The 25,549-nt window shown below is 38.0% G+C and overlaps 2 protein-coding genes across 5 annotated transcripts in view; both read right to left on the minus strand.

Annotated features, from left to right (window-relative positions):
* Positions 1-25,549, minus strand: part of nphp4 (nephronophthisis 4) — a 184,089-nt gene that overhangs the window by 2,712 nt on the left and 155,828 nt on the right. For both annotated transcript variants that reach the window (XM_053236026.1, XM_053236027.1), the window contains 6 exons: positions 10,266-10,425; positions 9,986-10,050; positions 9,694-9,779; positions 7,509-7,680; positions 5,191-5,370; positions 2,832-2,975 (listed from right to left, as the gene is read on the minus strand). In XM_053236026.1, the coding sequence (XP_053092001.1) occupies positions 2,832-2,975; positions 5,191-5,370; positions 7,509-7,680; positions 9,694-9,779; positions 9,986-10,050; positions 10,266-10,425 (807 nt within the window). The remainder of the gene's footprint in view (positions 1-2,831; positions 2,976-5,190; positions 5,371-7,508; positions 7,681-9,693; positions 9,780-9,985; positions 10,051-10,265; positions 10,426-25,549) is intronic.
* On the minus strand, positions 13,006-23,940 carry LOC117595844 (uncharacterized). Of its 3 annotated transcripts, XM_053236031.1 has the most exons (17): positions 23,273-23,351; positions 22,396-22,467; positions 22,120-22,255; positions 21,806-21,968; positions 21,488-21,680; positions 21,248-21,349; positions 21,063-21,134; positions 20,831-20,923; positions 19,984-20,076; positions 19,195-19,287; positions 18,988-19,059; positions 18,299-18,404; positions 17,985-18,055; positions 15,703-17,902; positions 15,417-15,512; positions 15,264-15,311; positions 13,006-14,352 (listed from the first exon to the last, which is right to left on the minus strand). In XM_053236031.1, exons 2-17 carry the CDS (start codon positions 22,405-22,407, stop codon positions 14,081-14,083), a joined length of 3,822 nt encoding a protein of 1,273 aa, XP_053092006.1. In that variant the 5' UTR covers positions 22,408-22,467; positions 23,273-23,351; the 3' UTR covers positions 13,006-14,080. The 3 variants fall into 3 exon arrangements, with proteins under 3 accessions (XP_053092006.1, XP_053092005.1, XP_053092004.1); XM_053236030.1 differs by lacking the exon at positions 22,396-22,467 and having other exon boundaries at positions 13,006-14,349; positions 23,273-23,940; XM_053236029.1 differs by lacking the exon at positions 22,396-22,467 and having other exon boundaries at positions 23,273-23,756.

A 25,549-nucleotide genomic window follows, 5' to 3' on the forward strand; every position in this document is an offset into this window, starting at 1 on the left:
CTCAGGCTACTTCCTTTCTTTATGAGTTCCACCATTTTTATTTGATGCATAAGCATGATTAATTTGTTTTGTTGAGCACTGTCTGCACACTGTTTTTCACACTGCCCAGGTGTTTACGCTCCGAGATGCAGAGCACATACGCAGTCATGAGACTCGGGGAGCGCCTGAACAAATCAGCGGAAGCAGTCAGTGATGAAATTAACATTTTCCCATTTGCAATATCCTTCCTGGAAGAAAGTAATGAGTTATTGTATCCTGACCCTATCGGCGTTAGAGGTTGTGAAAGGTGTTCGGGTGACTTCTGTGGGCGCTGTAAAGGGCGACTGTAGTGCATGCTGCCTGTAAACGATGCTAAAGCAATTCATCAACAATGCCTAATTAAAGTCTTGCATATAGCAGTTAATGCTAGAGGTGTCATCCTTTGCTCTGTAGGGAGCAGGTATGGAGGTAATGGCCTGTTTATTTTTCCCGATGGTTCACATCTTCCCTCTGAAAAAACAATGTACTATATCTCACTGGAAGAAAGGTATGGGCCACACACATTCTTAAATAACATTCTACATAATCTCTAAAGCATTCAGAGATTACAGCCTGGCTCAGTGGAGAGAAAAAAACTGATAGGAGTTTAAACTTCAGCAATAAAGTGACTTTCCCCAAGTCATTTGTCTGATCTACGCCCCTGCTCCCTCCCTCACACTACTTTTATGAAAGGTGGGTCCATTTTGTGCTGCTGGAAAGGGAGCCACATCTTTTCCCATTTCCTTTCTTTATGAGATTCAGCAGTTTTATTTGACCCATAACATCGCTTGGGGACTTAATGTTTACAGTAGTGACAGTGCTGCACATTATGTGCGCATTTCTAAACTTGTAGTACTGAAATACAAATACCATTAAAAACAACTGCAGTAAACTGTATACTTTTTGTCATACCCCTTCTTCCAAATCTTTTTGCCACACCAAGCCACTGAACTACTGGACATACTCACTGGCAGGTGAACACAAAAAGACACTCTCCAATATAGTTTATAATTATTTACTGATAGAAATGTAAATATTGGCCACTACAGCAGCTCTAGTACTCCTGCTTGCCTATAGTGTTACTGCTACAGTGCACAGTCTAGGCCCATAATCATAACAGCATGTGAGATATATTTCAGTTTGTAGCTGAAGTCAGGTGAAACGTTCTCACTGCAAAAATCAAATGAATCATCAGTAAAAGCTTTATCCTGGTCAGGGGGATCTGAAGCCTATTCTGGGAACACTAGAAGCCGGGATAGAATACACCCTGGATAGGATGCCAGGCCATCGCAGGCCAACATGCACACACATTCTTGTAGAGGCAATTTCACATAGCCAATCCACCTACTAGTGCATTTTTGTGAGTTGGGAGGAAACCGAAGAACCCAGAGGAAGCCCATATGGACATGGAGAGAGCCTGCAAAATTCCACACAGACAGTTACCCGAGCTCAGGATCAAACATGGAACCCTGGAGCTGTGAGGCGGCAAAGCATGATTTTTACTGATCACTCAGACAAATGAGCACAATGATGCACCTTGACAACCTGTCAATCAAATAAACCTAAGCCCTTTACTCAAGATGACATCCCAGGCTTTGACTCTTGACTAGTACAAAGCCAGCTTTCCTGGGAAATACGCAAGTAATAAACAAGAAGAGCTCGATGTCAACAGCATCGAAAGGATGCCTCCTCTGCCAACAAGTCTAGTCCTTCTTGTTACTAATTTGTATGCCTGAAACACCCTTAAAAATATACTTCAAACAGGAAGGAAGTTATTGAAGAAAAACTATTTCAGACATTTGACCTTGACCCTGTTTGGATCAATTCTAAAATCTGATCATTTGCTGGTTACACTGATAATTCCATATAAATCCTACAAACATTCAACCACACAATCTTTTTATGCTAATCAGGCTCGTGGATGGACACACAGATGGACAGAAAAAAAATGGACAGCCTGAAAACATAATTCCTCCACCACCAAGTGGCAGAGACATAAAAACGACTTCAGTTTAACATTTAGCACTGCAAAAATTTATATCTTCAGTAAATTCAACTAATATTTCTTTTTATAAGATTGTTTTTAAATAATTATAAGATCATGAACCCCCTTTTCTAATTTTTTTTTTCTTTTTTGCTAATTTCAAGCTTGAAATTTTCTTATTCTGTTTGTACTTAATTTTGCTTACTCAAGTGTTTATTTCAAGAAAGAAGTTATATTATCTATCAGTTGAATAAGAAAACTTTGTTTTAGCAATAGTAAAGATGTCTAAAAATAGGCTTAATGGTCTTACTTAATACTTAATAATCTCATAATGAGATATATTACATAACATTTCCTTTATTCAAGACATCTTCGCTTGCTTGATCATTTTTTGCAGTGAGACATGATCAGAATAAGAGATAATACAGACTGCAGTTTAAGAACAGGTTTTTGTTTCATTTTTCATGAAATTTGCTGGAGTTGCTTTTTCAAGCTACTTGAAACTGACAGCGACATGATAGGGAAGTAGACATGCCTCTATGTCATGACTGGTTGGATGTTGGTAGTCCACATCATTTATTTTTGCTCTCATTTACAGAACTTTGGGCAGACAAAGAGACTGGAGTTTCTCATCTTAGCAGATTTTATTGACAGCCGGTGGAATGTGAAAACTTTGCTAAATATTACAGAATGTTCTGCCTTTACCTTTAACAAGCTAGTGGTTCACGGAAGAAGTCTCCTAAGGATTCATGGTTTTAGATCCTGGCTAAAGCAAGCTGAAATATAAAATCCCTGAACACGGGTTGTCTAATGCAAAGTGCTTTCTAACCTGAAACTTTTCCTCTTTGAACTGCAGTAGGTCTGGATGGTCCGAGCACAGCCTGAAGCCTCTGCTGGAAGGATAGGGATTGGTGAAGCTGATCTTCTTATTGCTGCCTCTCCCACCCCCTACAGGCACTTGGATCTCAAACGCCTGCAGATGCAATACAGCATATAAAAGTAGTGTTCACATTATTCTTGTTAACACAAATTAGCTTTGAAAAAAGCTTGGTATTGCAAATCTGCAGTTTTTTTTTTCTTAAAGCGTTTTATATCATGTTTTCTGACAGGCTGTAAAAAAAGCAAGAGAAAGCTACACAGATCTACACAATGGGAAAAAGGGAAATGGGGTAGGCCGACGACAGTCGAAGAGAAAGAACTAGAGACAGAGTATAGGTAAAAGAAACGATTAGAGCAGTCCACACAAAGGGAGATGTAAGAAGAAAGGCAAACAAAAATATCTTTAAAAAAACAACAAAACAAAACAGAAAATGAGTGTAAAAGGTAAGCAAGAAAGCATAAGAGAGAGAAGTTGAGTCATAAGGAAAGCCAGTCTGATTAAAGAAGAATTTTACATCTAAAAATACCCAAGGCTCCATTTTGCTCAGCTTGATCTGAAAGCTTTCCTCTCTGTCATTCTCCGGAGCTGCTCTGCCACACACAGGCAGATGAGGTGGCCATATTAAAGAGCACTTTTTATGTTCCACATTACTTACATTGTGTCACCATCTGTCCTTCATGCAAATGGTGCCATTACTTCTGGTAAATTAAAAGAACATTAGGTGTCACTTAATCAACAGATCCACAGCTAAGTCAAAGGCATATGGACTCCCCTGGGCCAAGCTAGTCCAAATGCTACGTATGTCTCCAAAGTGTTAAGAGATAAAGGACAGCCCAAGTGCATTCAGGAGCTAATGGAAATTGTGTAACGTCTAAAAGCCACTGCTCCTGAGGCTGAAAGCCTAAAAGACTCATGTGTGTTAAAGAATACAAATCAAGCCAAGACGTGTATACATCATTCACACTCAGGACAAAATTGATGCAAGTAGTTGAGTCAAAATGCAACATATTAAGATTACTGGAACATAGGACGGCATCACACTAAGATATTAAGACGTCAATATGAACTTTTTTTTGTGCTTCACGACGATCATAAGCATCTTTTACACAAGCACCTTTGTGTGGACTTTGGCAGCAAATAATCAGGATGACAGATTTGAAATCCTGGAATGATAGACGCACCAATCTATCTGGACATGACCTACTAAAATGATCAAAGTTGAAAAATGCCCTGAGGCTGTAGTTACAACAGTACTGTGCAGAAGTCTTAAGCACCCTAATTTTTCTTTTTTTTAATACAAGTTTTGTCATATGTTTATTGGATGACATCAGGGTCAGTAAAAACAACATTTAAGATTTATAAGCCTTACTTTTCCAACCCAAATTAAATCTAAAAGAAAAAAAAGGTATGTCAGTAAAGAAAGCAACGTATTACATAACATTTTCAGACAAAAAAAAAAAAGATTGCTGGCTGTCAGAGATTAGCTGCAAAAACAGAAGCAAGTGTGACAGTGAAAGTCTCCAGAAGAACTGTGACAGATTCTCCAAGATGCCTACCAGCCATTTTTCCCTTATAAAACTGCACAGAATGTACCGGAGACTACGGATGCTTTGCATCTAAAATGCAAAGGCTTGTCACACCAAATAGTGGCTTATTTTATTCTAGTGATGTCTACTGCTCTTCATAGAAGATTTTTATGTAGAAAACATTTCATTTCATTATTTTTGAAGGCATCTTTGCTTTACAGCATTTCTATACATGTGTCTAAGACCTTTGCACAGTACTGTACCTAACACAAGTCTAATATGTGTTTGGACAAAGGACTTAATGTAAAGGACTTAAAATGTCACTTAATGTAGGAAAGGATGTCAGAATAAATGCACATATCTGTATTAAAAGTGACATTACAAATTATAAGTCACACTTTTCCTGTGGCTGAGTCTCAAAAGGAGTTCTACTGGGCATATAGTGCACATATAGTAATACAGGGCTATTAGGTTACACCCTATGCAGTTAACATATCGGGATAGGAGACTATTCAGATTCTGGTCTAAGACAGAGCCACTAGATGTGGTAAAAGCCTTTTTTTTTATTAATGTTTGGATTATCTAGTATGCTTGCATGGTTATTTAATTTATTTAGCTGGCTGCCTGAACACCCATCACTAGTGAATCCATTGGTATGTGGCATCCTGTGTTTACTTTCATGGCTGACGTGAAGGAGTGCATTCCAGTAAAATATCAAAGCTGTAAGTGTAAATGATGCTGGTAAAGGCATGCCAGGTTTTGAACAATAAAGAAGCCATTACCCGTGATATAACAGGCTGCCTGCAGGTGAGGCACAGAAGCCAGGATGCCACCAGCTGCCTCGTGTCCACATCCACCACGTTAAGGTAGCGGAAGCAGCTCCCGGAGTGCAGAGCCTTCACTCCCAGCCTAATGTCCTGCACAGCCAGAGCAGGGAGAGCAAACACTTCCTCTGGGTCCACCTGGGCACACACACACACACACACACACACACACACACACACACACACACACACACACACACACTCTTAATATAAAATATTATTTCTTTCTCATAAGAACTACTTTTTTCAGTATTTTCTTCAAAAAATATATGCTAAAATTGTTGACACCCCTAAGGAATAAGTAATAAATGCAAACAAATATCCTGTTTCCTTGGGGTGTAAATATGATGTTGCACACATGTAACATTTCCAATGTATTGTGGTGAAAAACCAAATACTTTCAACACAAATGAGACAAATGGTTGATATTTTCCAGTAATTGGACCCATAAGCACATCCCCAATAATCATTCAGTATTATATATTATTAAATATTTTTATTGGCATAGTAGTGAGTAAAAATAATTTCCATTTCTGTTTTCAGGCTTTACCACTTTCAACAGTTTTTTGCTCACAGCTGTCTGTGCACTTGAACTTTTATGGAGTTTTGTGAGCATCACTACATGCAAATCAGCTGATCCGTGCTTGCACATGGTAGTTTACGGATCATTGGCATTCATTAACATACACATTTAAGAATGAAGAAAATCAGTGCTTCCAAAACTATTGTAAATCCACCATAAACATTTTAGTTCAGGTTGGTTTATGCAAACATTTACACGTGCAAAAGATAATAAATGAGGCCCGATGGTTGCAATGACCATCTCAGTCTCTGCATTTGAACGCTGCTGAAAACCAGTGGTCTGATATAAGTCCATATGAAGAAACTGAAGAATATAAAGGAGTATAAAATGTATAACAAAACAGATTAAATAAAACAAGATTAAATAAAACTATACATAATCTATACATATACATAACTATACATAAAACTATACATACAGTATGTCCCTGAGCTTAAAATATCACTTATTATATGTTATGCTTGAGTTGTGTGCATCATTAAATATTGTTTATTGTGCTAATAACTGTGTTGAAAATTTTTCTTACTACAAATTTTACACTTCCTGTTGCTGTTGCTGCATGTGCCTGTACATTTTTACACATTACATGTGCTGAAAATCTTACTGCAGCAGATCCCATGGTGGCAAAATGATTTTCTACTTAAAATCATCATGAGAAATTACAGCATTTTAATATCAAAGCTCTCTAACAAGACAGGAAATCGTTCAACCATATGTACTGCTTTCCATTACCACAGTTTTTACTGTTATGTTGTAAATATAAAGCTTTCGAGAGCTGTGAATTGGCTACCTTCTGACTGTCTGTAATTAAGTAGGATTTATACAGTACATGACTACCAATTCATTAACCATGGATGCATAGTATTATAATTCAGAAAAAAAAACATAACTACCAGGATTAAAAGATTCAGTTAATTATGTTTCTATATGGCAGGAAATGGTGATTAGGGCTAAATAAATTCAGTGTGTGATTGTTATACTGATTATTGTTTGTATATAAAACTGATTATTTTCATCTCATGTCAAACTTCATGCTGGTTTGCACTGACACATTAAAGCCTGTAAATAGATCAGCTGCTAAATAACTGCTATAACATAAAGTATCCTTGCATTGAGTGTAACCTTAAAAAATTCCCACCGAACAATCAAATAAAGGATTTTTTTTTCAATTTAATCTTGCCTCATTGTGTCAGTCTTGCTCATCAGTCAGTAATCTCCTCTCTCTCTACATCATGAAGTTACTGAAATTTTGATTTACTTCATCTCACGCTCATCTAAAAAAAAAATGACATCTTAGCAAGTGAAGATATTTTGAATATATTCAAATTTATAGTATTTCCTAGTATAAGATTACCATATAATATAAAATAGAAATATGAGATTATTAAACCTATTTCTAGTCCTTACTCAACTAATTTCAAGCTTGAAACAGTCTTTGTTCTATTGGCACATAATTTTGCTCATTTTTACCATTTATTTCTTTATTTATTAATGAGTAAAAATATCTCGGGATATGTTTAATAATCTTATATGTGGTTTATTGTAATCTTATAATAGGAAATACTGGATAAATAACTAGTCAAGACATTTTCACATGGTAAGATGTCTTTTTTTCTGCAGTGCTAAATAAATGGACAGATCCCAAAGAGCCGAGGCACAACTGGCTGTTGCCCTTTGACCCCATCGTGTGTACCTGCAGCTCCAGAGGGTGGGAAGTGTAGCACTTGACCTTGCGGATGCTCTGTGTGCCACGCAGTACCAGGGAATGCCAGCTGAGCGTACCACACACACAGCTAATGTCCATTTTCTGCAGGTAATGCATGTACACCTGCCACGTTTGAGTAGGAGAGGCCAGCCAGGGATCACTGCTCCACACACACACACACACACACACTTCATTTACTCACATTACCATCTACCAGTCTGAACAGAAAGACAGTTTAACAGTTGGATGTGCAAGGTCAGGGATACAAAGGAGTAATTCAAAAAGACATTTACAAATATATGTTTTATATGCTGTAAGTGCATTCATGTTTGGAAATCTTATACAGTTCAAAAGAGGAGACAAACATCTCCGCCACCCTTCATCCACTATCCTTCCTGCTGCATGTAAATGAAATTGAACTCTTTCAAATATTTTCTAAATATTTGCTTTGAATTTAAGACGAAAGGTATAATTCATTCATTATGCTGTTTTGTTGTTTATGCTTTATGTTCATTGCATGCCCAGGTTTACTGGTCATAGAAACAGACTAAAAATATCAAGTTATTTTTAATTATTACAAAAAAACAGTTTGATTGTTAATCTTTATTGTTCCATGGCAGTATTTTTGGAAATAAAGGTATGGCCCACCCTGAAACACATTAAATATGTTTATATTGAAATATTTGTATGTATTTAGTGATTCTAGTGCTAATTTTTGGTTGATGATGTATTTTTGTTATTTTTCAGGAGATGATGTTACAGTTGGACATTGCTAGCTCAGTTATAATGGTGTTTAAAAGAAGAAAAAAAAAATCTCAAACTTAAGGGAAAACAGTCAGGTTTCACTGTTAGCTCCTAAAAAACAAATGAGTCTATAACATACACTATACGGCCAAAAGTATGTGGACACGTGACCATCACACCCATATGTTGGTCTTCCCTAAACTGTTATAAATCTGGAATGTGATGTTCAAAAAGCATATATGACTGTGATGGTCAGGTGATCATAAACTTTTGGCCATATACTGTACTTTGACATCTGTACTTCAATCATAAAATGACATGGAAAGGGTTATTTACTTTTTATTAATTGCCTAGGCTATCTTCCTGTAAAGTACACATTGGTTAAGGAGTCAGGTTTAACATAGGCTGTGGTAAGATTAGTCAGTTTGATGCCTAAAACCTTGCTAAGTGTGATTTCCTCCTACAGTGAATCACGTTTTGATCACGTTGTTGGATAGTTATGTGCCGTAGTGAAACAGACATAAACCTAATCATATACTGTCTGTCAAAATGGTCGAGATGCTCGTGCACCACAGTCACAGTATGAATGGAATCTTTATAAAGCAATAATCTATGAGAGGGCATATGTTACAGTAATTTTATCATGGGTCAATTAGAGTGTTCTTAAGACCAACACTAAGTGGAGTGCATAAAACCTCTCTACCCATGATCAAATGCTAAAATCCAATGTTCAATAAATAATTACATTTATTATGGATAATATTCTCAATAAACATCATGCAATGTACTCAAACAGTAAGCTTTGCTTGCTAAGCAACATAATGAAAGCTTCTCAGCCAATCTGATATTAGGACCGAAACTATTCATTTTTATAAAATGCAAATTTTCTCCTTTTTCACTTTTAGGAGTAACCAGACTTTAAATATGCTTTAATATTGATTGAGATACATGCAAAAGACAAACACAGTTCAGGTTAGAAAATGTTAAAATGTCGCCATGTGAAAGGTTACTAAAATGTATTTAGACTTCAGTGTACATATCAAGAACTAATTAGCCAACTAATTAATGTATCAATGATTAATTAACAATTAATTGATTTGTATTTCCATTGATGCACAATAACACCATATTCTTTAGTGACTCCCAATGCAGAGGAGTCATGAGTTTGTTTTTTTTTACGTTTTGTCATGATGCTGTTTATTCCATTTCCCTGACTGAGAAACGTCTGACTCTGGCTGTGATGAATAAATGAATATTGCAACGTGATGCAATCAGACAGTAAATGAGAAACCTTGATTAAGCAAATGACATTAATCACACAAGCAGAGATTAATCAAGGATGCAGCAGCTACATGCAGGCATGCCCACTCACACACATGCACATATACACAAACACACACACGCAGAGCCGGGGAGAAATGGCACATACTTGAACACAGTGATGACAAACGTCTTAATCTGTGGACTGGGAGCCCCAGGCACTTTCAGATAAATGTCCTGAGGTTCTCCTGGAGCCTGTGGTGCATTAAAACATAATAATCAGCTTATTTATTTGACTAATTTACACACCAATTAAATAATACAAGAACAAACCATTTCAGCAGAGCAGTTTTAATGAACGTCATTAGTGCACCTAATATTGGTGAATTAATAAATCGTTTCCCCTCAGTCTCAGTTCTGGTTGGCTGATTCGTCTGAGAGGCGCTGTGTGATTGGCTCACCGTGGAGATGACGTGGCAGATCACATTGGGGTCGCTGCAGCGCACCTGGAGCCTGGAACAAGCATCTGTGTGTGTGTGTGTGTGAGAGAGAGAGAGAGAGAAAACAGAGGACAAATGTGGTCTTTAGATCAGTAATGGTGAACAGGACAGCACTGAGTAAATGTGTATGTGTTAGAAACAGACACAGAGAGGAAAAGCAACAGAGAAAGAAAGTTTGTGTTGTGTGTGTGTGTGTGTGTGTGTGTGTTGGAACAGTTGTAAGGCTGATAATGAGCAACACCTGGTTTGCCGGGTTCAGCAGGAGGCAGCCGGATGGCTTTCTTAAAGAAGGAGAGCTCGGGCTGATAGAAGCGAAAGGTCTGGTCGACTATGTGGGGAGTTGGCTCCACTCGCACTTGGCAGATGGCCAGCGGCTGACTGTCCGCTGCTCGGAAAAACACCTGTGCAACGAGTAGAAGCAGAACAGGTCATAATCTCCCCTCAGGAGGAGGACATGCAAAGAACATTTACTACTTATTTATTAATTATTAACAGACTTACTATGGTCGAATTTAAAATTGAAAGACTAATCGATCTTATCTTCATCTCAGTTATGCCTGTCATGAAGCCAACAAAATCTCAGATGTTTTTAGCACATAGATGCTTAAGATGCTTAAGAACTCCTTAAAAGTGCTTGTTCTGATACATTTCTATAGTAACAACTCGTCCACAGGGACTTGTATGGCGGACACTCCACATAATCTAAGCCTAATAATAAACGGATAAAATACAATTAAATTTAACAAAGAAAAACCTACTCTCATTCATATGAAGTGTTCTGTTGGAAGATGTTAATTTAACATTCACGGAAGGAGTCTCCAGTGTCAGTAAGTTTTCCACTGTGGTAGAATCTTCACGAGAGCTGACTTTGTGCTTTCCGGTTTCTCAGCAACATGACAAACTGAGTTTGTTTGGTCTTACTAACTTCAAGAGGGATTAAAAAAAGAGGCTGGTGATGAAACGACTGTTTACATTTGTTATAACAAAATTCACAACAGGAGCGAATTTCAGACATTCCATAACACTGAATGCAACAATAAACAGTTACAATAATTGTTGTCAGAATCGCTGTGGTGTAAGAGTCATACTGTTATCGGATAATAATCCACTTCGGGGTGGAAACAGTGGCTCTGGTTTTGCCGGGCAGTGTCACAACCACCCCATTGTACATTATTTTCCTATAACAGCATGCCGCTTAGTGTTTTATTCCTTACATAGATCAGTTTCTGAAGATTTTTTTTCCTTCTGGCTCTGGTGGGTCACTATGGCCAATTAGAGCATCTTATTTAGAAATGCAAAATGGCATATGTGGGCATATTTTATCGCCTCTGCTAGAGGAATCACAGTGAAGTGTTGCTGCTGTGATGAAACTGTCTGCAACTGACACACTGAAGCCTCAACCCTCTGAAGTCACATTTAATAGCCAGAAATGACAAGAGACATGTTAAAATCAATCATTTCTGTCATAGTTCACAGAAATGTGCAAGAAATATCTGTCAAAAAAGCAGATTCACTTTCAGTTGACCCCAAATTTAGGTTTATAAGCAGAAGAAGTTGTTTTACTATGCCTTAAACTAGATAAATATATATTTTTCACAAGCGCAGATTTCAGATTTTTAACCAGTGCCACATTTTGTTTTTCTAAATAGAATATTTTATTTGTTGTTTTATTATTTTATTATAATATGATATGTGCATTTTTATTTTAACTATGTTAAGTAATTTTTATGTTGTTTGGAATTTATTCATAACTGTTCGTATGTTTTCTCTTCAAATTTGTATGTGCTGCTTTCATATAATTAGACAAAACAGTTATCATATATGAGATTTATGAAAGAATATAAAGATGAATAAATAGATATCATGCATTGGGGGTATACAGTATTTTGCGTATCTTAAGGGAAAAAGGATTCAATAGCTAAAGAAAAGAATGAGTGTAGATTTCTAAGGACTTCAGATGATTAATATACAGTCGGGCTCAAGAGTTTACTAGCTAAGTCTCAGTATATTTGCTTAATACTTACATAATTTATGGATATAGGTTCACAAAAGCCCTTTAATGGTCATACTAATAGCGTGTGTGTGTGTGTGTGTGTGTGTGAGCACACAGCTGTGAGTATTTCACCTTGCTATTCTAAGAACAGAATGACTCAATAAGACCCTGAGGGTTAAACAGTCCTGTAGGAATCATGAATCGTGATGTCAGAGTATTGGAATAATGTTTGTTTGGTACGTCCAGCTGAAAGCTGAAGCTCGATCAGGGGTGTCAAACTCATTTTATAAAATGGACAGTTTCAGTTCTAAAATATGACTAGCTGAGCCATGTTCAAAATTTCTTGATATACGCTCATCATCACAATAACGTTGCTTAGCAACTAAAGCTTATTGTTAGCAAACAGAAGAAATGTTTATTATGAATATTATTAATTACATCAATAAATTTTAAATTCTATCACTCTGCTTTGCGTTATGCCTGAGAACACCCTCACCCGTGATAAAATCACTGGAACACACCCTCTCATTACTTATTGCTTATTAGGTAACAGGCAAAATTGTCCAATGTCAAGTGAATCTTTCACTTCAATTACGGACCACATGAAGATTTCAATTCAGAACATGGATTCTAAATTCATTTGGATTTGAACCACTATCCTGGCCACCGGTCACATGCTAGAGACCCCAGAGCTGGATCAAGTGTGATATCTCTTGTTGAACATGTGTGTTAAGTGTGTTGTCAGCTTTACAGTTGCACTGACACTTCTGTACATGACTCGAGGTGGTGTCACTTGGAGTGCAACAACAGTTGACCCTGACTGAGTATCGGAGTATGAAGTGTGAGACTGTCTGCATGTGTCAGCAGGACCCTAAAGGGTAAGTCTCTCTAGGCTGCATATGGCAGCTCAAGCCTGAAGGCAAAACTGTAGAAGCACATACACACGCACACACACGCATGCACACACAAACATACTGGTTTTTAAGTCTTACGAGGACTTTGCCGGCCAAACCAGTTGAAACGTGGTTTAAGGGGACCCACCTTTCCCTTTGTGCTACAGCAATGCCGTAAACATCAAAAAATTTGGTTTTTTTTTAGCAAGACAAATTTCACTTCAGATTTCTTCTACGCAAAATTAAACTCTTAAACACAAGACCTGACATTATGGTTGCATATAAGGACCGTCTGAGAAGCTCCCGCCTCCGACAGAATTGGTACTTATAAGGTCACACCGCTTTATCAGGACATCAGTTTAACAATACACAAAAAAAGACTTTACACTGTATTAGAAGGACAGGCATGTTTTATTGGTACTCGACTTAACACAAACACAAACATGACCGCATGGTGATTTACCGGGTCACCTGTGACTTAACAGAACAAGTCCTTCTATACAACAATTACAGAACATTAAGCAACTCAGGTTAGGGATACTACAACTGAGCACTTAAAAAACATAACTGTTAACTGTTAACATAATTTTTAACTCTGTTAAATACAGTCCCCTCTGAAAAGCAAGTTCAATTATATTGTTTTTCCTATACCTAGACATCTGGGTTTAAGATCAAATGACGAATATAAAACGATAGCTCAGAATTTTAGCTTTTTTTCCTGATATTTACATTTTTTAAACATTTTATTTTCAAGTGATGAAGTATGTTGGAACATGTGACTGGTGTTTCTTGTTGCCCAGGTGTATCCTGTTAAATTGATTGTTTAAAGAATTAGTAGCTATGAACAGCTACTCTTGTTTTGAGCGATGTATATGGGATGTATGTATGCTGGCTTGATACAGTTATTGCAAGCAAGGGATATGAACCAAATATTAAGTGTTGTTTAATTTACTTTAAGAGAATTTGTGCCTATACCAAAGGTGCCATGTTTTAAGCTGTGTAACACAGATATAAAAATCAGGAAATGAAAGCTGAAATTCTAAACCATCATCTCATATTCATCTTTTGACCTCAAACCCAAACATCTTCAGCATATAGCAAAAACAGACTAACTGAGCTTGCTTTCTGTTACTTTCAGAGGAACCTTTATGTAGCATCCCATCACGATTTTCAATTACATTGGGATTTCCTTTTAAAAGTTATTCCCCTGTTTCGAACAAAATCTCGTATATTTTGTGCTGTACGGCCTGCCAGCACAGGATCCTCAGCAGCCTTGCACTGCAGACACTCTGCCATTGTGGCCAGTTTTCCTGTGGTTATATGAGACTTGAAGTGTTTCATGACAGCCATGACCTCACGTTTAGACCACTGTGTTCGTACCGTCTTTCTAGACCTCTTTCTAGTGCATTCAGTCTCTGCTACAGTATTGTCCTGCACCACTGCTAAACAAACAAACAAATAAAAAACCTATTAGTTTCAGAAAAAACTCTGAATGCTGAGATGTCTAGATATTGGGGGCTTTTGTTAGTGGTCAAATATCCAAAAAGCTTGCTGTTATATGAAACATAGACATGGGTATACACCAAGCAGCCATAACATTAAAACCAGGTGCCTAATATTGTGTAGGTTCTTCTTGTGCCACCAAACAGCTCTGAGCTGTTGAGGCATGGACTCCACAAGACCTCTGAAGGTGTGCTGTGGTATCTGGCACCAAGACGTTAACAGCAGATCCTTTAAGTCCTGTAAGGGCCAGAAGGGCTAAGCTTCCATCCCCATGAGCATCAATGCACCTTGGGAGTCCATGACCCTGTCTCTGGTTCACCAGTTCTCCTTCCTTGGACCACTTTTGGTAGGTTCTAGCCACTGTATACTGGGAACAAGACCTGCTATGTTGGAGATGCTCTTACCCAGTAGTCTAGCCATCACAATTGTTGATATACTAAACTAAATCAAATTAGTTGATATACTAATATATCCCAACCCTCGACAAACGCCATCGTAGAGAAATAATCAATGTTATTCACTTCACCTTTCACTGGTTGTTATGTCTGATTGGTGTATACAACACGTATCAAAAGAATCAATTAGATTGTGATGTTTAAAATTGTGAACCTTATAGCCAGCTTATTGCACAGCAATAAAATTAAAACAGCAGGTGCTCTATGGGACATGGGCAAAGCATCTGTGTTTGAGACTAAACAAACAAGTATATAAATATGCACATCATACAACCATAAAGACTGGGAGATATGATGACATAGAGTTTTGTTTCAAATTAAAATAGGTTAAAAAAAAGATAATTATGAGTTATATGACTAAAACAAAACCACATATATAACTTAGAAAATACAACCAGAACATCCAGCTTTGGCTTCTTTTGGTGGGTGATCCTTCTGCATCGCTATAAGAAGAGATTACCACATTATTCAGCATACACAAACAGTGTGGACTGATCACGACCCAAACAATTGGGCATGTAACACATCAATATGTTAGAAAAACCTACCAATCTGCACTGGTGCACTCATAGACACATCCATATTCTCACTTTCAGTGCCATTCTCAGATTCACTTCCATCACTGCCATCAATGTTGATATGATCTTAAAAGCAGAAGCAAAAATGAATACTACAGTATATTTCAACAAGTCCCTGACTATGTTCCTTGAACATGATATTAAGTAACAGTCTTTACCAATCTGATTGCCTAATATTAGCCTAATTCTACATAGGACACATTAGGACACCACAGGACCTTTAAAACTGTTCCCCTTCTAAAATGCAGATGCATACCTTCAATTTCAATGTCATCAAGTGATTTGCCTTGAAGTTCAGGAAGAACCCCTTTTTCCATGGCCAGTAGGAGTTTTGATATTTTAGCTAGCTGAGTTGTTGCTTCTGGGAGCCTGTAGTATTCACGATGTACACGGATGTCATGTCCCAAGAAGTCTGCAACTTGATCCAATTCATTGTTTTTTAGGTTAAGAATTTGTGAGAGAGTGGCCACATGTTTACGCAAATGTGTTGACCTAAGATGTTCTGGATTTTGAGCACCACAATGAGATGCATAGAGTCGCAGGCAGTCCTGGCCCCTGTAAGGGCTTTGGCAGTTGGGTCTGGCAAACAAGAAGGAATTGGAATCCAGTACCCCACATTCCTTTCTTTTACTGACCAAAAGTGTGAGTGCATCCACCATGTTTGGTGTAAGAAGCACAGCGACTTTCCTCCCCCTTTTACCCCTGATCTCAACCCTGCTGAAGTGGCTGCAAAGTTTCTGTTCAAATTTAGAAAGGCCCACTGCAACATCTTCATGAAGATGCGTGTTATCTCTTTCTTGGAAGCTTTTTGTCTGCATTTTGGAGACTTCCCCAGCACGTCTTCGATTAAAAAGAATTATTCTTGCAAGTGTGGTTTTAGCAAGTTCTGCATAGATTTGTGGCGATGGTGCCTTCTTCAAGTTTTCGGATGATGCATCTGCAATTGTTTCCAGGTGTTTATGAAGCAGCTGAACATCATGGGTAAATGGCAGCGTTAATGGCTTGTTAAATTTTGCTTCACTCAGTGAGTTTAAAGCATTGTGGGAGATGAGCTCTGACCACTTGCTGGTATACAGTTTTTTGAATGTTTCAGTTGACTTGATTTGCTCTTCATCCTCTGCCATTAAAGCTCTACAATGGATGATCGCACATACCTTTTGTAAGGTGTGCCCCAGTTTTAATGCTAGGCTAGGAGTTTGGTAGCAGTTCATTTCTTCATCATAGCCAGACACTGTTTTGACAGCTTGAACAACACTTGGAAAGTTGGCAGGTTTTACAGCTTCCTCAAGGCTGTGTATGTGAGAATTGCTGCGTAGAGTTAACAAAAATCTTCCAATTTCACGAAGCTTTTGTCGAATATATTCATATTTGGTAGAGTCATTTCCATGTTTATTGAAGAAAGACTGTGCTAGCTGAAGAATGCAGAAGTCATTGCGTACTACAGAGGCAACGTCATCTTCTTTCATTGCACTTAAAAGCTTCCAAACCCCAGGCGATATCTGGTGTGGGAATGTAGACTCTGCCAAGGCTGCCAAACCCAAAACCCTGACCCTACCGTGGTGTTCATTTAGTTCTCCTGGCTTTAAAGAACATCTTCTTGCATGTCGCCATAGGTCTTTACGGACAAACATCGCTTTGCAGTACATGCAATGCACAAACTCTTTGGAATCGCAAATTCTGGTTGGTCTTCGTTTGACTTTGAGCATCCCAGTTCCTTTCTGTACAACATCGGAATTATGCTGATAGTTGCCCTTGTTTCTAAGGTTCTGCAGCAATACTTTACGTTCTTTTGAGTTCTTTGGCATTGACAGTGCTTTTGCAACTTCACCTTCTGCCATATGTGTTTTCAGATGACGAGAGATTTTTGACTGTGGTTTCCCACAAATATAACAGTAGTTTTTCTTATTTTCAGTACAAGAAATTACAGATGACTGAAGACACTCCTCAGCTCCATCCACTTTAGCCTTGCCCTCTGCCATTAATGATTCCTCAACATCTCCAAGTAAATCACTTCCACCAGCTCCCTCTCTTACTTCCAACAGTTGCTGGCTTGCAGATGTTCCAGTGACTGTTGTTGGCAGCATTAAACTGTCTGATGCACTGCCTAAAACTGCAACTTTTGATGTTCTGTAGGTCTCAGACACTTGCTTACCCTGAACTTTGCTTGAAAGATTATCTGAGGTTTGTGTATAGCTCGCTTCACTGTCATAATCTACATCAGTCAACTGCTCCTCATAAAGTAAACCAACTTCTTCTCTGGCCTTAACACACACTTTGCCCTTGCTTGCACCTTCAGGATTCAACTTGGCAATCTGGGAATAAATAGCCTTTCGTTTCTCCATATTCAAGGGGCATTCTCCTTGTAACTCTACTGAACTCTCAGATTCACTGTCTGACTCTGACTTTGGCACATATTCTTCATCTGATAGTGATTCATCCTCACCAGTACTTACTCCCTAGTACCAGAAAACAAACGATCACTAGAAATTGCACTTGCAAATGACTAAAATTTATATAATGAATTATAAATGCACTCACCCATGATAATGACTCGCTCTCATTCTTTCTAAGTTTTACAAAGCAGGACTTGTGCCAAAAACAATTGCAGACTGCAAAAGAGAGAGAAGTAAATAAGTAAGAATGTAAGATTTCAATACAAATAAAACTAAAAACACCACAACTGTTGCCTTAACTCAATATAAAAAGATGAAGCTTAGAATTTTATTAATAATTTTCAAACCTTATGAATTTATGAGACCAGGACCACTGTCTGGAAACAATGGGCCAATTGGACAAACCATACCAGTTATAAATTAACTGCCATCTTAAATACTGTAAAGTACATTACTGACCTTTGCATCTCAGACCAATCCATTTGAGTGATGCTACAGGTCCAACACATGCTGCACATTTGTTCATGCTCGAAACAGTTGCGAGGACCATTTCATGTTTACAATTCTGTGAATAGAATTAACAAAACTCATTTGACATCACAACCAAAAATATTTGTCTAAAAGTAACTCTAGTGGAGGAATAACATGGAAAGCAAAATCCATTTATTTGATGTTAGATGATGTGCACTTTGGGCATTTTCACAACTCAAATACAAATACAGACAAAAAGAGCATGCCTGTTAGAGGTTTTAGTCTTGACTTTATATAACAAAAGCTGAGGTGACAAAATATTAAAACTGTATCTGGATATTCTAGATACTGCATCAGCATTCTCTTTCACACGTCTTCATTTTAATTCTGGATGTGTTTAAGTATGAGGCAATGGTGACAAAAAAGCAAAATGTACGTTTTTAAAACAAATCAAAAATGATCAAAATAACTGATAAATATAGGTTTTGATAGCAGAACATGTTGCTCACTAATGTGATATTCGACATACTGTATGAACGGCTTTGGTCATTACACATACAGTAGATATTTGAAATTATGCAACATGAAATAAATTATACAAATAATGAAGGAAATTATTGATGATGTATTCCATAGAAATTCATAAGCCAGAAATAATGTCTATCCAGCAAACTTACTTTTTCTGTTTTCTCACTTGGTGCTACTGTATCTTTTTCCTCAGGCCCAGATTGCTCCTTCACAATGGTAATCTGAAATATTAGACAACAAAATGTTAAGGTTACAGATTAACCAGGCTAGGAGTATTTTCTGTTTAGTTTAGTGAAATTAGCAGGCAATGGGTATCCTTTTGGACATAATTAATCAGAAGATGATCTCAAAATTACCTTTTCTGTCTCCTTTCTTGGAACCTCAGACTCCATCTTGTCCTTTATAGTCGTCAGCACTGTTGTAACCTCAGTAATGGTTCCAGCTGTATTCTAAAAACAAAAATAACAAGAGATTTCTATGATGATAAACCAGCACCCAAGTCAGATCAATACACATTTACAGTGCACCACTCCCAGTGACTCTGAAGAAGCAGATAAATACCTAATAATGTATATGGTGTTCATGATATAGCTTCACAAAGTGAAGTCCCTCGAGACCATGTTTCTGTCAGACGCTTTACACACAGCTGCTGATGTGCATTTACTATCACATGTCTACAAGGTCCCATTAATACCCAGTGTACTGATAAACCAGTGCTGTGCCACACACAAGCTGATGAACACAGAGTCATCATATAAATCAATACTGTCCTCATATACCATGTACTAGTCAAACACACTGACACACACTAATATTCCTCTGGTAGAGGATCCTTATAGCATAGTTCCTAAAGGTTCTCATTAGACACAGTGTTCTCATAAAACAGGTCTCAGCCATACACATCACATACACACACTAACTACATTCTTAATATAGTGCCTACAACTGCAGACACTTCTATCTCTGTGCTCAAGAAATGTTTCCAGTGCGAGGAGCAGCTCACAGACACACTTCACTATTACAGTGCACCAGTCCCAGTGACTTTAAACAGACAGTGTACTGTGATTAAAAACTCCCTCAAACTCCGCAAACTGCACAGAACAATTAGGGAGATAATTAATCAGATGATGATTTCTACAATTTACCTTTTCTGTCTCTCCTCCTGGAACATCAGTCTCCAACTTGTCCATCACAGACGTCAGCTCTGATGTAACCTCAGTGACGGCTCCAGCTATATTCTAAAAACAGACATCACAAAACATTTTTCTCATTTCACACTTGTTACACACACAGTATTCCCAAGAAGAATTTGGAATCAGCGATTTTCTGTAACAGTTGTGCTGGAAGTTTCCAACGAGTTTCAATCAACAAATTTTCAGTTCATCCACAGTAGCGCATCAGCAGTCTTCCATCACTGCATCTCTCAAATGCTCTATAGGGTTTAGGTCAGGGCTCTGGGAAGTGTTCATATGTGCACTGTATATACAGTATAGTAGGGAAGTGCACTGTATAGATGGTATACTATTTATACCCATATAATGGACATCCATCAGTGATAATGATGCCCCTAAAAACAGTGCTGTAGCTGATTAACTCATAACTGCACCCCACACACTGTAACGTGTGTGTCACTGCTGTACTCACGGTAGACCACATATATACTCAGTGCTGCTCCTATAATGGTCCCCTACTACTGAGGGATGAGAATATAACACACTGCACATAGTAAAAGGAATGAACTCTAGTCAGTAACTATACATCTATTAAATGCCAATTTAAGATAATGTATGTGGTGTACATGATATAGCTTCACAAAGTGAAGTCCCTCGAGACCAGGTTTGTGTCAGATGCTTTACACACAGCTGCTGATGTGCATTTACTATCACATGTCTACAAGGTCCCTTTAATACCCAGTGTACTGATAAACCAGTGCTGTGCCACACACAAGCTGATACGGGGATCATTAATCAAAACATGATTTCTATAGTTTACCTTTTCTGTCTCTCCACCCGGAACATCAGTCTCCAACTTGTCCATCACAGACGTCAGCTCTGATGTAACCTCAGTGACGGCTCCAGCTATATTCTAAAAACAGACATCATAAAACATTTATTATTAATAAAACCAAATTTTCAATACTTATTATTCAAGCTTGTAAATTGGGTATAGAATTGTATATGTAGAATCAACAGGTTTTAATTCATTATATATTTCTGTAAATGACCTGTTCTGTTTGGTTGATGGCTGCCTGGGTATCTTCGGTCACAGGGGTAAAGGGGTCTGCCTCAGAAACAGCCTACAGAACAGGTTAAAGAGCAAGATGAAAGGCATGTATTAAAACTGGAGCACTGCTTGGTTTCAGCAGACCATGTTAGCCAACTTCCAATTCTTTCACTGACTACAGGATACCTGGTGCTGTGACAGAGACTGATTGTCTTTCACCCTCCTGGCCTCACTCAATGCCATAGTGCTGTTTTCCTCTGGTGGCAGTTGGTGTTCTTCAGCTACAATCTGTGAAGATTTGTTATGACAGTGTAAAATATTGGGAATATAATTAGATGATTGTAGCATGTAATGATTTGTAAGTTATGTTTGCACCGGCATGTTTAAGCGTGGCCCAATAACACTGAATAGTTCAATCTTCAATACCTTATTTCTCCAAGGCAACTCAGAATTGCCATAATCGTATGTGATTTCTTCTCCAGGGTCGATGCTCCTAGTCGCAAATAAACACAGATGAGGCTTTCCCTCTACAGTGATTATTTTCATTTTGCTGTTTGGGCTGATGTGGTCATCATTGACAAGTCTCCCAAGGGAACCATCTTCTCTGGAAGCATCGACACTGAAGCATGATATAAGACAACACATAACATCTTGTGGCTGCACAGAAGACCTTTTCAAAACTTTATGCATTAGCATGATCTTACAGAAAACATTATATGAAGAACAATGCAATGTTATACATACCATAAGAGTCTTCCATTGAAACGGAATTCATACATGAATACTTTCATGGCATCGTGATACAACTTCTGTCGTCGTTCACATTCAGCTTTGTTTATGAGTTGTCCTCTGTACTCCAAAAGAAAATCTCCCTTATCAAAATGAACACAACTGAATACTCCACGTCCTGTATGAGAAAGCACAACACCTGTTAGTCCAGTGTTTATTCAAGCCGAGCAGCACATCTGCAGTGTTCTCTAACATCCTGATGCTCCTAAATAAGAATAATAATTTTTTAAACAAAAAAAACTAACAAAGAATGACATATTAAGACTTACCTATAAATGAATTTATATATTTCACATCAAATCCCTCCTTGTCTTTGGCAGCAGATGTGAAATATTCAGCCTCCTGTTTGGGATTGTCTCTCCTCCTCCTCCTCAGCTTCATCTCACACAGTCTGTACACCGGACGCTGTGTGTCCACGCACAACTCATCCTTAGTACTTTAGTTCATTTAGTTTATACTTAGGTTTGAAGCCTTAAAACACTTTGGCCTGTATATAAGTTATTGTTATATAAATGTAAAGCAATGTAAATTTCCTGTGAGCCTACCGAGGGCTCCATCAGTGATGCTGAGGGATGTGACACTCTGCTGTGACGTCACCGCAGCACCAGCACACACAGCTGATAAACAAACCACACCACTCTCATTTATATACTATATATAAATATATAATAAATATATATAATAAATATATATAGTTATTTAAAGGTGCGAACTAGCTTATTTACGAGGCGTGTAGAGACTGTCAGGGGTCAGAGAGAGTAAACCCGCAGCTGCAGCATGATAAAATGTTAGTGTTAAATCGCGCGCCCCCGACGCGCGCGCCCGACACGCACTACAGCGGCGCGAGCTAACAGGAAGTGGTGCAGCCAAACTAAGCAACTGCAGCTAACTAACAGTTAATAGAGTTGGCTCCGGGATTAATAAAATAACACCGAAATAAACACTTCTCCAGTCTCCATGCTGTTTGTTGTTTACCGGTTGTTGCTTGTGTTCAGCTAACGCAGGCCACTCGAAACCATTTGAGCTACAAACCATACACCCGCACTGTGTTCCGGAAGAGATGATTTAAAGATCAGCGATGTCGCACATTAGCATTAAATATCATTAGCAACGCTACCATGCTAATTTACCGATATTTCCCGTTTATATTAATTAAACCAAATTCACATAAACCATAACCTACACTTAAACTCATTCATTAAAAATACATTTGCCAAGTTTTTAAAGTAGAGAATTCTATGATTATTATGGTAACTAGCAGGATTTTTAAGATATACTTATTAGACTAAACATGTACCCCATTCTCATGAGCATAATCTTTTATTTTTTAATCTGAATATGTATAAACTAAAGTAAACGTGCATTTTGCAATATAATCATATAAAGTACATTTAATAAAGTGTATAAAGTTAATTCTCATACCTGTTTTTTAAAGATTGACGTATTATGAGTTCCGCATGATGACGCGCTGCACATAGAGAAACTCCGCCCACAAACCGAGACACGTGACATGAATGACATCGGCCGCAGCCAATCAGAGCGCGAATTAGGCGAGTCAGCGGTAGCCAATCAGAAGGCTCAAATTTTGTGTGAGTGTGTAAGTTGGTGCAATACCAAGACCAGACTAAAGGGGGCGCTATATTAAATTCCGAGTTAACACTGTGTAAAGTCAGTTTCAGGGGTATGTGGTGTAAGTGGACTTCGACCGAAACTTTGAATTTTAGCTTCTTTTACATAGATATATATAGATATATTAGAGGAATTATGGGGACACTGTCCCTGTCCTCATAATTCCAAATGTCCCCGTAGTGTCGGTACGTAAACAGGTCAAAAGTCCTCATAAGCCACAAAAACCAACGCACACACACACACACACACACACACACACACACACACACACAGTAAGACAGACATGGTCACTTGAGGACTGAGACATCACTCTCTCTCTGTCACCTTTTCTGCAAACTCATACACTTTCGTGCACGCACACACACACACACACACCCTACACACTGGACCCACTGATTCAAACTGCCCAAACAAATCAGCTCAAAATTATTAAGGTAAAAAAAATCCATTTGAACTAGTTGGCTCCATTTACCAATATTAATCACAAATTATAAATTGCCCAGAAAAGAAGGACGTCTGCTGAAATGCATGGCCGAGAGCCAGGAATATAGAAAGAGTGCTTGAACCTGACATCCAAACACAGCCAAGAGAACTGCACTTAATCAACCTGCTGAGTGCTGAGTTGTTTTCTGCTCACATGCTCTGACATTCCTCAAGAGAGAAGCTGCACAATTTATGATTTACAAGCATACTCACTACCCAGGATAAAGAGAGCTGTTCTGGGAAATTTGGAGGATTTGGCTCTTTGATTTCTATCAAACATAAAATATCTCAGAGGGGGAGCACTTTAGAAGCCTTTAGCAGCCCTCTAAGTATTACATGCCTTAAACAACTGCTTTTATCTTTTTTTTTTGACTAGCAAGCCATTTATCTACTGTGAGTCATTTTTGCCGTAATTAAATATGAAACTTTAAAATCAAATATGAACTAGCATTGGCCTTCTGTAGCCGCAAAGCATAAAAATACTATTTGCAGGCTGCCTCTCTTTTCAGACTCGGTGAATTAAGTTCAAAATTTATGCCAGTATTTATACAGGGAAAGCATCTTATATTCAGAGTACACTTCTACAGGTGAACAAGGTGATTTTCTGGGCAGCCCATTCAGATTATTAAAATGACCTACATGTAGTTCAGGCCTCTGTGGTTGCCAGCTTGGATAGAAAATGTGGACTAAAGAAGAAAATAGCAAATAGCACATCCTTATTTATTTATTTTTTGTTGGATGCAGGCTATTTTTTCTTGTTTAATTTGTTATTTTGAGTTAGTTTAAAGGACAAGCTGACCGAGCACTCATTTGCCTTGCTTACAGCTCACTTGAAGTAAGAGTTGTTCATAATTGTTTGAGATCCTTGAGATAAATAAGGATGCTGTTTCATCCAATGTCCCCTTCTTGTCTGAATACCAATGTATTAACTTCTCACTATGCACGTGTAACTCAACTCTGAATACTGCCCCTTGGGGTGTGTGCGCGTGTGTATGTATGTGTGTGTGTGTGCGTACTCGAGTATTGAATATACTTGAGTCCTGGATTCTTCAAGTCTGTTAAAAATCAGTGCAGCCTACTGTAGAAGCACACAACCAAGATGGAGGATGTCACTGATCAGGCATCAGGATCAGAACATTTCTGAGATTTCAATGGAATAATGGCTAACATACAGTGAGATGTAGTTGGAATAAAGACAGGGAGTCTGGATACAAAGTTTTTACATCAAAAAGGATCTGTGAACTAAATGATTAAATGTGTGAAAATTAGTTTCAAGTGCTGGTCAGGTTCCAAGAACTCATCTCTGGTCCACTTGAAAACGGTGGTCTTGACTTTGGTCCACGGTTGATCCTGGGTACAAACTTAAGCATTTCGGCTAAGTGTGAAAATGCACTTAGCCTATTTCAGGGCTTTTAATTAGTTGTGTAGCTCAGTATAGTATAGCTCAGCTTAGTAGTTTTTAGTTTAAATTTATTTCCATAACACAGGCTAATCTCTTGGCCACTTTTCATTAAAACATCTCATAATTCTTCAGCCATTGTTTTTTATTGTAGGGTACTGTATTGTATTGTATCTTTTCTGTCAATA

This window comes from Pangasianodon hypophthalmus, chromosome 8, assembly GCF_027358585.1.
Source record: "Pangasianodon hypophthalmus isolate fPanHyp1 chromosome 8, fPanHyp1.pri, whole genome shotgun sequence".
Classification (NCBI taxonomy): domain Eukaryota; kingdom Metazoa; phylum Chordata; class Actinopteri; order Siluriformes; family Pangasiidae; genus Pangasianodon; species Pangasianodon hypophthalmus.

Excerpts from the sequence above, each read along its gene's own strand:
- LOC117595844 (XM_053236029.1), bottom strand. The coding sequence starts at position 23,371 with ATGTCATTCATGTCACGTGTCTCGGTTTGTGGGCGGAGTTTCTCTATG. Across the intron at positions 20,077-20,830 it reads CGGGTGGAGAGACAGAAAAG|AATATAGCTGGAGCCGTCAC; the intron begins GTAAACTATAGA and ends GTCTGTTTTTAG. Across the intron at positions 18,056-18,298 it reads GATTGGTCTGAGATGCAAAG|TCTGCAATTGTTTTTGGCAC; the intron begins GTCAGTAATGTA and ends TCTCTTTTGCAG.